The sequence below is a fragment of the Mytilus californianus genome, unplaced genomic scaffold (genome assembly GCF_021869535.1).
Source record: "Mytilus californianus isolate M0D057914Y unplaced genomic scaffold, xbMytCali1.0.p SCAF_9, whole genome shotgun sequence".
Classification (NCBI taxonomy): Eukaryota; Metazoa; Mollusca; class Bivalvia; order Mytilida; family Mytilidae; genus Mytilus; species Mytilus californianus.
This window is the reverse complement of record NW_026262745.1, coordinates 44,899,639-44,913,681: the sequence shown is the minus strand read 5'-3', so window position 1 is coordinate 44,913,681 and position 14,043 is coordinate 44,899,639. Positions and strand designations below refer to the sequence as shown.

The 14,043-nt window shown below is 33.2% G+C and overlaps 1 protein-coding gene across 1 annotated transcript; it reads right to left on the bottom strand.

Moving 5' to 3' along the window:
- Nucleotides 1–2,589: 2,589 nt before the first annotated feature.
- On the bottom strand, nucleotides 2,590–4,672 carry LOC127715909 (short-chain collagen C4-like). Its single transcript, XM_052222024.1, has 3 exons — nucleotides 4,384–4,672; nucleotides 3,505–3,579; nucleotides 2,590–3,044 (listed from the first exon to the last, which is right to left on the bottom strand). The coding sequence occupies exons 1-3, from the start codon at nucleotides 4,670–4,672 to the stop codon at nucleotides 2,590–2,592; spliced, it is 819 nt and encodes a 272-aa protein (XP_052077984.1).
- Nucleotides 4,673–14,043: the final 9,371 nt, after the last annotated feature.

The window sequence follows — 14,043 nt, the reverse complement described above, 5'->3', positions numbered from 1 at the left end:
CCAGTCACCTTCATTTTGTAACTTAAAAAATCATTTGTTTAACGGTTCAACAGTTATTGCACGGAAACTGTTAACAGCCGTCCATTGTTCTCCGGAAAACCCGGCTACAAATTCCTAATTTTTATCAAAATTGAGGTTGTCAGTCCGTCTGCAAGCAGTTATAATAGTTTGGTTACACGACGAGAGTTACGACACAATGTTGGAAGAACCTCAAAGTATGCACTTTCGGTAGAAATAATGTGAAATGCGAATTATGATGCAATACCTTTTGAAATGGCTCTGGTGTAGAACAAACAAAGGGGAAATTGGCCTTATCTCATTAAATTGCAATAATAGATGTTTTTTGTAATTTTACTCTACTGTCATGCAAAACCAGGCAGACTACATGGAAAAACAATGGTTTCCCCCTTTTAGCGAAATATACGTCGTCTCATCTTTTAACTACCGAACGTGACTTATTCCCGATTGTGACTGTTTTGCTGAGTGTGAAACCGCATTGCTATAAGACTTGTCACGATACCTTTCTATCCCAAATTCATGTATTTAATTTTTATGTTATATTTTTTATTCTCGTCGGATTTCGTCAAATGTCTTAACGTCTTTTCTGTTATATTCGTGTGTTATGGTAAAGATAATTAATCACCCCCCTTCATTTATTAGATTTTAGTTTGGTTCAACGAAATTTATACGATATATTTGGTTTACAGTTTGATTCAGAAGAAACACCGACATAGCTAGATAATACAACTAATTATCTAATTACTACCACAGTTTGATATTAATAAGTATTGTAATTTTCATTGTTATTAATAAATGTAATGTCAGTATTACAAATCTAATCTTGAATCAGTCCTAATGCTATCTTATTTTTGGGAAATATTTTTACAAATTCAAATGTGACGTCACTTTGTGCGTTGATGCTTTGGCTAACTCGGCTGTGTATTTTTATATGTTGGATTAAGTTGTTTTATGTAATGTATCCGATTTTATTCTGTAGTTAGTCCCCACTTCGGTTTTATCATGTATATCTATTATATTGTCATTTTATAAAATTTACTGTTTGCAAAACTATAAATTATTCTAAATAATAAGGATGTTCTTGTCCTAGGGGCAAAAAACCCTGGCCGTGTTAGGCGCAACTTTTTGGAAGTTTTGGTCCTCGATGCTCTTCGGCTTTGTACTTGTTTTGGCTTTCAAGCTTTTTTCATCTGAGCGTCACTGGATGGTCTTGTGTGGACGAGAGGCACGTCTGGCGTATTGAATTTTAAGCCTAGTACCTTTTGTTAGCTATTATTCGTGTGTTTCTTTGTCCTATATGTTCTCCCATTTATTTGTATTGTGGTCCTGTCATGTGATGTTGTCGTTTTGGTGTTGTGTTTGACGTTGCCATTAAAGCGGGAGGTTCGGCATGCCACAAAACCAGGTGCAACCCACCATTTTGTTCTTAAAATGTCCTGTACCAAGTCAGGAAAATGGCCATTGTTATATTATAGTTTGTTTCATTTTTAATGTTGTGTTTTTGTTGTGTCGTTGTTCTCCTCTTATATTTGATGCGTTTCCCTCAGTTTTAGTTTGTAACCCGGATTTGTTTTTATTTCTATCGATTTATGAGTTTCGAACAGCGGTATACTACTGTTGCCTTTATTTATACGTCATTATAACGTATTTCCTCCTAATATAATTCTTTCAAACTGAATTAGAGTTTTGTAACGTTGACCTGTTTTTTTTTCAAATAATTTCAATTTTAATCCCTTTTACCCGTTATTTTTATTAGCAAGAAACCACAGCCATGATCATTTAGAGCCGATCAACCATGAATCGCTCGCCAAATATATGATGTAGACGAACACGGTGTCAAAGAAAATCTTGACTATGTTAATGGCCTTTTATGAAATCTTTTCAACATGAAAAAAAAACAAAAAAACAACATTTGGTTGATTTTGGCTAGATAAAAGATGCTCCCTTGAAGTCAATTTTAAATCATATACATCCAAAAGTTTTGGGATTTGTTAAAAAAGCCTGGGGATGGACAGCCGGAATCCAAGATATGCTGAATAAATTATTGTAAATAGTTGGATGAAAACTGCAATATATAAAAATCAGTTTTTTTGGAGTGAAATAATTTGTTTGCGCGTTCAAAATGTATATCAAAGCAAACGAAACAATCCTTTAGAGGTCCAAACTAGTTTTCTTTTTCTAAAGGAGCGAATATATTTCGACGGAACTAACTGATATTTGAGAAAGATCGAAAAGAAATCCGTTTGAAAACATATCAATTAAAATAAACAAACTATATTTCTTGCCAGCGAAATAAAGCTTAATGCAGGAAACGAAACGGAAAGAAATAATGTGCCGTGATATAATTAAGACATTTTAAATGGTCAATTTTTCTTATTAGATGTCTAGAGTTTGTCCCTTTTTAAAACTAATATTATTTCAATAGCCTTTCTCGTATTAAAGATTAGATATTTCAATTTACTTTATGCATCAAGCAGGAGAATAAACAGCAACAAGCAACAGTAAAAGCGCTGATGGCATTACAGCACCAGTTGTTCCATACAAATATTTATTTCTGTTAATAAACATGTATTATTTTGAACATACAACACACGTAAGAGGATAATTGTTCATATAAGGAGGACATTGCAACGCTCCACACTTTGCTAACACAGAATAAAATAGTTTGCCATTTTCATTTTGAACACCACCATTCAGATATTCAGGACGGCTGTCAACACAAACATACGATGACGCGGCTGCATGATCATATTCCCCCGAACCTAGATATCCATGGTATTCCATATCCCATCCGTAATAACATTTGTTCTTACCAGGAATCATTAAGATTGAAGTTGAACTTGTCTTTCTGCAGACAGCACATGGAACATCTTCATCGGCGGTACCGAAAAAGTTCGTTTCGTATTCCGCACCATACATACGACCGTTATCATAACCACTTGTCCTTCCAAAGTCTGGGTCTGGTGGGAGACAGACATACTCTGCTGCAGAACCTGGTTGGTCGTACATTCCTCCCCCCACATATCCTAAAATAAAAGTTAGATCAAGATTAGAACTGTGAAGAGTTAGATAATATCATACATAAAAAACAATTAGCGAAAAATTAGCGAAACAAAATGGCCATGTTTAGTTTAAAACATTAATTAATTATTGGTAACTTACCGTTATAAAGGAGACACAGAAGTATATTCTTTTACAAATAAGCACTTTTTTAGTGCTTTTTAGATTTTTGTTTTCGTTTAGTGTGTCTTTTTTTAAGTTGTTAGTTGCCTCATTTACCAGTATGATAACTGCTGAAGCGGAAACATTAGAAATCTTCTTATGATAAAGGTGCAAAGTCCATAGTTTGTTTACGTCGATAGCCTACTGAGTCGGGAATGACGATGGCGGACAACATGCATGTGTACCTTTGAAAGTATGAGTTCCTATGATGCAAGAGAAAAGGCAAAGGCTCTTTATATCGAAGTATTAAGTTAGTTTGGTTACCTGAATAGACTTGTTCCGTGTCTGTATTATTCGGACATTGCTTCCGTCCCCAGATAATGTACGTTGAACCAGTTCCTGCAATATTTAACACCCAATTTTATTGTAGATCTTTCAGTCAAACGTTTGAAAATAATGTAATATATACATTGTGTTTCTGTAAGATGACAAAAATATGGATATCATTTTTTCTGCAAACATTCAAAGGAAATTTTCCATCACATTTTCATTTTTGGCTTGATTCGACTATTGTTGTGAGGCCTTGAGTCTTGTAATTATGCATTAATATGAATACTATTTTTTGTAGAAAAATATTTTCTCTGCTTAATGTAACTCTTACAAATATTTATTTTGAACATTGTGCCATATATCGTGTTTTCATCTCAATGCTGTTTTAAATCTATGTTGGGGTTCAACGGTATAGATGCTAAACTGTAAGGTGGAATATACAGGACCCAATCACAAGTTCATGCGCCTGTCTAATGTCAAGATCTTTGTCAGTGGTTTCCTTTGCTTATTCCATAGTATTTTTTTTGGGTCATTTATTGAATTTATTGAATTTGGTCTTCATGGTGTTTTTTTATCTGTTAAATTTATTTTACTAAAATTATCTAGCGTATTGGCAATACAGTAATAGGTTTACTGCGTTACAAAGGATGACAGTTATATTAAGAGTGAGCGTGAGTTTGTGTTCAACATTGATTCATTGCCCGACTAAGGATTACTTTTTGTCCTTTTTGGTTTTATCAGCTCTTTAATTTTTGAATAAGTTTTGGATGTTCAAATATTTTGACCTCGAGCATCACTAAATAGACATTTCAAAAATTGTCGAAATGCGCATCTGGTGCAGTATAAATAAATTGGTACCATGAATTTTATTACCTTGAGTAGATTGGAGTTGTCTGATCTCTGTTTGTTGTAGCTGTATAGTTGTGCCTTGCTGCTGTATATCTGTAGCTTGTTGATGAATGGTTGTACCTTGCTGCTGAATGGTTGTACCTTGCTGCTGAATGGTAGTACCTTGCTGTTGTATGGTTGTACCTTGCTGCTGTATGGTTGTACCGTGCTGCTGTATAGCTGTAGCTTGTTGTTTTATGGTTGTAGCTTGCAGTAGTAAGGATTTAGATTGTTGTTTCACAGTGTTGTTGAGTATCACTAACATATTCTCCATGCGGTTCAAGCGATCATGGACAACATCAGGATCATTCAGCAATATACGTTTTGCTTCCTTTTCTCCAATAACGTAATGTGTAACAGTAAAGAAGGCAATAATACACTGGAAAAGCAAGTTCATTGTTGCAAATCTAACAAGTCTTATCTAATTCTCAAGGTACTACAGTGCTACTGACATTATCTACTTTTCATGTTTATGTATATATGTATGTAGTTCTAACATGTGTTCAATCTTACCTAAAGATTTACCTGTTACCTTGAAAGTTCAATAGATCTGCAGAAATTTACAAATCTTAATCCCAAAATGTGTCTGGGTTGTATTTATGAAGGCCTTCACTAGGCTCATCTTGTAGAAAATGTTATTCCGTATCAATTGCATGAGTAAGACATCATCAACGGGTATGATTAAGAAAACACTATTATGAAATACGTTGAGAACACTAAAAAAGAACTGTGGCCAGTGTTTTCCATTAAAACAGGATAAGCGAACACTTGTATTATAATTTTGCAAGGCAAGAAATCTGCAATTTTTTTAGTGTTACTTCTCTTAAAAACGCAAATTACTTTTAAATTTCGATATTAAATTGTAAAACAATACTAATGTTAGATACAATGGTTTGCATATGTTTATTTTCATAAAAGTAATACCTGTTAACTACATTCCACACTCTGAGAAAAAAACCTCAATATTGGCTATAGATGGCAAAGCTGATCACGTGGATGCAGTATGACTGCATATGTTATATATATGAATAAATATAAACACATCTTATATACCAGGATTAAAATTGTGTTCGCCAGACGCCTGTTTCGTCTGCAAAAGACTCATCTGTACCGCTCGAAGGAAAAAAGTTAAAAAAGGCATATTAAAGTACGAAGTTGAAGAGCATTGAGGACTCAAAACTCTGGAAGGTTTTGCCAAATACAGCTTAAGTAATCTATATAAAATTGAGAATGGAAATGGGGAATGTGTCAAAGAGACAACAACCCGACCATAGAACAGACAACAGCAGAAGGTCACCAACAGGTCTTCAATGCAGCGAGAAATTCCCGCACCCGGAGGCGTCCTTCAGCTGGCCCCTAAACAAATATATATACTAGTTCAGTGATAATGAACGCCATACTAAACTCCAAATTGTACACAAGAAACTAAAATTAAAAATAATACAAGACTGACAAAGGCTAGAGGCTCCTGACTTGGGACAGGCGCAAAAATGCGGCGGGGTTAAACATGTTTATGAGATCTCAACCCTCCCCCTATACCTCTAGCCAATGTAGAAAAGTAAACGAATAACAATACGCACATTAAAATTCAGTTCAAGAGAAGTCCGAGTCTGATGTCAGAAGATGTAACCAAAGAAAATAAACAAAATGACAATAATACATAAATAACAACAGACTACTAGCAGTTAACTGACATGCCAGCTCCAGACTTCAATTAAACTGATTGAAAGATTATGTCTTCATCATATGAATATCAGGCACAATCCTTCCCGTTAGGGGTTTAGTATCATACCATCATAACATATATGAGAAGAACATAACCCGTGTCATGCCAACAACTGGTTTTTAAATAAATGTGTTTAGTGCGGATGCAAAGACCCTATAAGTGAATCAATATTAACGCCAAAATATGCAATCTTTAATGACCTGACAACAGTATCGTAACTATATCCCTTCTTAATAAGTCTATTTACAGGTTTTGTTAGCTTCAGAGGTGAATACTGACATTTTTGTGCTTTATAAAGAATATTTCCATAAAAAATTGGATGTGAAATACCTGAACGTATAAGAAGTCTGCATGTTGAGCTATATTTACGAATGATGTCCTTATACCGACGATAAAATTTAGTAAATGTTTTGACTAGTTTGTGATATCGAAAACCCTGGTGTAATAATTTTTCAGTAATACATAAATTTCTCTCGTTAAAATCTAAAACATTGTTACATACACGAGCAAATCGTACAAGTTGAGATATATAAACACCGTAAGATGGTGACAAGGGAACGTCACCATCTAAAAATGGATAATTAACGATAGGAAATGAAAAATCATCTCTTTTATCATATATTTTAGTATTAAGCTTTCCGTTAATGATATAGATATCAAGATCGAGGAAAGGGCAGTGGTCATTGTTAGTATTAGCTTTATTTAAAGTAAGTTCAACAGGATAAATTTCTTTAGTATACACACTGAAGTCGTCATTATTGAGAGCCAAAATATCATCCAAATATCTAAAAGTATTAATAAATTTGTGTATCAGATGTTGTTTCGATGGGTCTTTGCTGATTTTTGTCATAAATTGTAACTCATAGCAATACAAAAAAAGGTCCGCAATAAGTGGTGCACAGTTAGTCCCCATTGGAATTCCGATAACCTGACGATATACGGAATCTCCAAAGCGAACAAAAATGTTATATAGTAGCTTTTGTGATAATGATGACTTCAAAAGCATTTCTTCATTATTTTTAACTAAGCAACTGCCTCTGCTGGATGAATCTTTAACAAAAAGAAAACGGAAAATTTGTACACGAACTTGATCAAAATGTCTAGATAATGTCATATATTAGCAATGATGTTTCCGAACGTATATATGGATAAATTATATGGTTTTAAGACGGATAAGTGTACACATGATATGTCAAGCTCAAAGTCGTCCAATATAAAAGTAAGGATATGTTGTTAATTGCCAATGAGACAAGTACCCATCAAATACCAATGAACAAGGATGTGGACAAGTCATCGTACAGCATTTGCCTATGAACTTATTTCGTATAGTAGGCAATAAAATGCCCCGGAGTATCAATTGTGAAATAATTCAAAAGTCTAGAAAAAGTGTAAATAGAACAAATTTATAACACGTAAAAAAAGGGGGGGGGGATTAAACACCAAATTTGTTTTTCAGGTTAAAATATTGTAAAAGAGTGATCAAAATGTTTTCTGAACCAAACAAAAATCAATGTCCCTACATTTTTTAAACAAAGGTGAGAAAAGGAAACTGAAATGTGGAAAGATATAAAAATATTAATAAGAACATAATTAAAGAACCCACTGACGATATCTCTTACTTGGGAAAAGCACATGAACATGAAGCGGCATAAAATTTCATATTTTAAATGTTCATAAATCAATGGAATAACAACCGATACACAGAAGATCTTCAAATAAACATTAGTTTAGAAAAATTTCCCACTTATTTCTATCATGCCGGTATAATGGACAATAAATGAAAGGTAAAAACGAAAGGCGTTTTATTTACACAGTATCAAAGGTCGGTGGTCAGAGAATAGCAGGAAATATAGCGTTTGTGCTAGTTTCATTCCATCTTGTACTTTTCATAGAAGACATTTTGAAAATATATTCCTACCAGACAAGAAATGTTTTTTTTCAGCACTTTACTTTGATCATATACAGTACATAATTACTACCCGAAAATAACACACAGAACTAATTCTAATTCGTCAAAGTAATATCAACAAACGAAATGACATTACCTACAATAATATGCCGTCACTTAAATTTTGTGAATACATGGCTACAGATAAGTACAGCGATCTCAACTTGGAAGTTCATATCTTTATTGATTATATATTGAAGGAAGACTGTAGTAGTCCAGATGGGCCTATGGAAAACAAGGGTCCAATTGGGCCTAGGGAAACAAACGTAGGGAGTTTTTTGGTGATTATTTTTTTGTTAAAAGTTTTGTTTGTTCTATATGAAAATAAGGAGATGTGGTATGATTGGCAATGATACAACTATCCACCAAAGTTCAAATAAAATGAATGTAAGAACAACAACAACAACAATACTTTATTTTAAGAGGGTTACACAGTTAGCTATATAACTAATCTTCCCTGAGGCCCTCATCATAGAAAATCATAAACAAAAATGCAAACATATACATGACATACATTAGTATAAAAGTCAAGTGTGATGATAATGTTCAATACAACTTGATAAAATGTTATGAAAAAATAAACATGATGAAATAATCAGTATTCAATATTTTTTTCAACAGGTTGATTTCAATAAATGATCTGTTATTTTGTATTTGAAAGAATTAACATTTGTAATATTTCTTAACGATATTGGCAAATTATTCCACAAGAATGGTCCAGAATGCATAAAAGATTTCTTGAACAATTCTATTTTTGGTTTAGGGAGTATGAGGTTTCATTGAACAGCATTTCTCAAGGGGTATGAATTTCTGTCTGAAACATAATGAAACTTGCTAGTAAGATATGATGGGGAATCATTTTTGATGCACTTAAATGTCATCACAAACTTGTGATATTTTATTCTCTGTTCAACTGTCATCCAGTTTAAGTGTTTGAATAAGGACTCGGAAGGAGCGAAAGGGTCTGTTTCTAGTATTATTCTAGCAGCTCTCTTTTGTAATTTTAACATCCTATTTAATCCCTGACTGCTACAACTACTCCACACTATACAACAATAATCAATTAGTGGTAAGATATAACCATTATAGAATAATTTTCTGCAGTCTTTAATATGGAGCCTTGGGGGACACCGTACTTGATATAAAGTTTTTCATAATGAGCATTACCAATTTGTTGAGTTCTTTCATTCAAATAGGATTTGAAAAAAGAAACAACAGCATTATCAAATCCATAAATTTCAAGTTTTTTACATAGAATATCATGATCTACTACATCAAAAGCATTCTTAAAATCCAATACGACTGCTAAGTTGATATTACCGTCATTCATATCCTGTACCCGTTTATCTATGATATTGATAAGGGCAGTTTGGCAAGGGTGCTCTTGTCTAAACCCAGACTGTGCTTGGTGTAAAAGATTAAGTCTTTTTAGATAGTCATACAAATGTTTTGAAACATGCTTTTCTAAAAGTTTTGATAAAACAGGAAGTACAGAAATTGGTTTATAATTTGTTGCCATGAATTTTTCCCCAGCTTTAAAAACAGGGGTTACTCTTGCATTCTTTAGAACACTGGGTAATGTACTTGTTTCTATTATTCTGTTAAAAATGTAAGTTAAAGATGAAGTTATGAAAAGAGCACTTAATTTTAAAATTTTCGGTCCTATGTTATCGGATCCGGTGGATTTATTAATGTCAAAAATAAGCAATTATAGGCAACTATACGGCATTCAACAATGAGAGAAACCCATACCGTATAGTCGGCTATAAAAGGCCCCGACCTGAAAAATATGAAACAATTCAATTGACAAAACTAATGGCCTAATTTATAACAAAACAATTTTCGAAAAACAAATATGACAGACATGAACTAACGACAAACACTGAACTACAGGCTCCTGACTTAGGATAGGCACACAAAGAATGTGGCACGGTTGAACATATGTGTGTGAGCGCTCAACCCTTCCCATAACCCGTGACAGTGGCGAAACAGCACAACATAAGAACAAACTATAAAAATCAATTGAAAAAGGCTTAACTCATCAGATCGATACAAAGCAGAAAAACATCAAACAAAAACACAGACCGGACGTGGCAGGGTATTTATTCTTAAACCATTGTCGTGACTTCAGCCTATTCATTTACCGTAGATTATTTTTCTAGAATCAACGCTTCTTTAATCTGTCGCTGGAATGGAATCACCAAATTATATTCAATTGTTTCTTTTGTGTGCCTAATTTCATTAAGTTTGATTGGCTAATTTGCTGATTTCTGTTCACTAATGGAATTACTTTAAAAACTTACCTTTAACTTTTGTAATTTCTTAATGCCTTCACTGGGAATCGAACCCGTCCTTGAAATCTGTTATGTGTGACTGACATTATTATATGGACGCTACCAATGGGTTACAAAGAAATGTCTATTATATATATATATATATATATATATGAACATATGATATACATCGGTACAACAGACACACAGGGCTTGTACCTTTATATATACATAATAGGCAATCGTATAGTATAATTTGGTAGCCGCAAGGTTAGCATGGTTAGGATCAATGAGTTAAAGGTAGGGACTTGTCGGTTAAGGTTCGAATCCCTGTATTCTCTTTGTTGTCCCTATTCTTTAGTTTTCTTGTTTTTTTTTGGTTTTTTTTTTTTGGGGGGGGGGGGGGGTTTCTTGTTTTGAATGTTGTTGTGGATATTTTTGTAATAATAGCGAGTTTTACCGTGTATTTTTGGATTATTATTGGCTATATCACATATTTGAAACGAAAATGATTACATTCTATTTTTCCATTTGTGTTTAATAAATATAGTATGATTTCATCTGTTTTACTACATAATTTAAGAAATAGTTATTCGCAAATTCCTATGCGAGAAAATCGTGATGCGTCTAGAATTATACTTCTTGCTAGAAATTTCGGTAACATACTCATTATATATACTTCATATAATTATGCTCTTTGGTCGGGTTGTTGTCTCTTTAACACATTCCCCATTTCTATTCTCAATTCAATTAGTAATAAGTTCGAATAAGTCTTATTTCGTAAAAACGGATAATATTCAGATGCCTGATAATATAAAGATCTTTAAAGGCAGACGTGTTGTGTTATATTTGTATTTTTTTAACCAATTAATTGTGATCTTAGATTTATTGATGCATCGTTGGACACGATAACATGGTTATTTAAACTCACTTACAAGACCTGCTAATTAAGAAAAGGCTTTCATTTTGAAAAGACATTAACACAATAGTTTAAGTTATAGATACAATGGATAAGCGTTGATTCATGAAAAACAAACCCTTCGCCCTCCGGGCTCATGGTTTCTTTTTCAAGAATCAACTCTTATCCATTGTATCTATATAACATCCTTCATCCCTAACAACAAAAAAGACACTAAGTACAAATCTGAGAGTACTCGCAGTTACTGACAGGTAGTTCAAAGCCAATAACAACTACTGCAAAAAAATCATGTATCTAAGACTAAAATAACAATCGGTACACAACCAACATCCAATGGATTTAGTGTAAAGACGTCACTAACAGTCAGAGAAAAACATGACCTTGTGCAATGCCAAAATATAGGTATTGACAGAATGTAGTACAGTGGAAGAACATATGTGTATAACAATAATATTTAGTACGGTTTTAATTTACTGATAACAAAATCAATATTTATACCAATATAAGCAATATTCAAAGATTTAATTACAGTGTTAAAATGGAAACCTTTCATATGTTTATTTAAAGGATTGATAAGTTTACCGGATCGTATCTAAATTTCCGGGCTCGGTTAACCACATTACCGTGAAATTCAGGATGTGCTTTTCCGTTTGAAAAAAGTTTTTTTACAGGTACAGCCAAACTTGCGAACCAAATCTTTGTATCCAAGAAAGAATTTAGTAAAGGTTTTAAGTGATTTGTGGTAACGAAATCCCTGACTTAATAATTTACTAGTTAATACATAAATTACGCTCATTGAAATCCAAAACGTCACTACAGACACAAGCATAGCGAACGACTTGGGATATATAAACACCGTAAGACGGTGCCAAAGGAACATCACCGTCCAAAAAATGAAAATTAACAATAGGGAAAGAAAAATCATCGCTTTTGTCGTAATTTTTTGTGTATTGTTTCTGGTGTAACACTGAAATATCTGAATCTAGGAAAGGACAGTTATTGCTGTTAATATTTGAATTATTTAAACTAAGTTCCTTTGGTTAGATTTCAGCAGTATAGTAAGAGAATTCTTGATTATTTAACGAAAAAAAAGTATTGTTGAATTTATCAATTAATTGGAATATAGACGGTTCTTTACTGAGTTTGGCCATACACTGTGAATCATAACAGTATAGGAACAGGTCTGCTATTAGATGCGCACAATTGGTGCCCGTAGGAATACCTACAAACTTTATTGCCGAAACGTACATAAATGTTGTCAAGCAGTAGATTTACGGCTGTAATCATCTCATCAAACCTCCAGTAAGTATATATAGCACATTCACCTTTCTCATTTGAGAAAAAGGCTTTGTATGAGTTGAAGATTTATCAAACGACCATTTAATTAAACAGGAAAACTTTTGTTTGCTAAGATTGTGTGGTAGTGTAATATAAAGAGTGGAAAAGTCAAAACTGTCAACCGAATCAAAAGGACAATCAAAAGCACGTAATTTATCTAAAACATCCAAAGAATTTTTTTACACTCCAAAAATGGTTAATTTCACTATTTTCATATGTTTTATTACAGAAATTGATAATAAGTTCTTTGATAGTAGTTCAGGAACTCGTTAAAAGCACCGAAAGATTAGTAGTAGAACACTTACTAGAGTCCGAGATGAAACGATATTTTACGTTTTTTTTTGTGTAGTTTAGGTAACCAATACACAGTGGGGACCTTCAAATGTTCAGATCTAGAGGAGGCCTTAATCTGAGCTGTGGTAGTGACATGTTCATGTACTAATTGATGTAATAAAAGCACTAGACATTGGTGTAGACATTGATGGTGAAAAAGTTGGTATACTTTTATATGCTGATGACATTGTATTCATTGCTGAAAATGAAAATAATTTACAGACTCTATTAGATGTATTAAGTAGTTGGTGTGTTACCAATTGTATGAATGTGAACTTAGATAAAACTAAAGTTATCCATTTTAGGAACCCTTCGGTTCAACAAACATCTAAATCTTTTTTGTTAAATAATAATACAGTACAAATAGTATCTTGTTACCAATATCTGGGTCTACTGTTGACAGAATATCTCGATTATAATGAGATGGCTAAAGCTGTAGCAAGGTCGGCAAGTCGAGCTCTAAGTTTATTGATTGTTAAAAGTAAAGCACATGGTGGTTTCCAGCACAGTACCCTTACAACATTATTTGATACTCTGGTCTGGTCAGTCATAAGCTACGGTGCATCCATTTGGGGCACTCGTTCATTTTCTTGTATAAACGCTGTCCAGAACAGAGCTATCAGGTTCTTTATGGGTGTTGGCAAGTATACGCCAAATGATGCTATTAATGGGGACATGGGCTGGAGACCACCTAGTGTAAAACAATGGACATGTATCTTTAGGCACTGGGCAAGATGTAGTGTCATGACCAATAACAGAATAAATTATAAAGTTTTCAAATGGTCACATAAAAATGCTGTGAATAATAAGAAAAACTGGTGTAATAGAGTCATGAAAAAACTTAAAGATTGTAATTTTGATTTGTATACTAGTATTGATAGTGTGCTGCATAAAAATATTGTTCTACAACTTGAAAACGTTTTATTTAATAAATATATTGCAGAATGGCAAAAGAAAATTTTGTCACAGGGTAATGGTAACAAGCTTCGTACTTATAAGCTATATAAATCACAATATTGTACAGAGTTATATTTAAAACAAAATATGTCTATTAGATTTAAAAGTGCTTATGCAAAATTTAGGTGTGGTGTTGCTCCACTTAAAATAG

Coding starts and splice junctions, on each gene's coding strand:
- LOC127715909 (XM_052222024.1), bottom strand. CDS start 4,672: ATGGAGAATATGTTAGTGATACTCAACAACACTGTGAAACAACAATCT. Junction 3,580..4,383: donor ACAACTCCAATCTACTCAAG/GTAATAAAATTC, acceptor TAAATATTGCAG/GAACTGGTTCAACGTACATT. Junction 3,045..3,504: donor CACGGAACAAGTCTATTCAG/GTAACCAAACTA, acceptor CTTTTATTTTAG/GATATGTGGGGGGAGGAATG.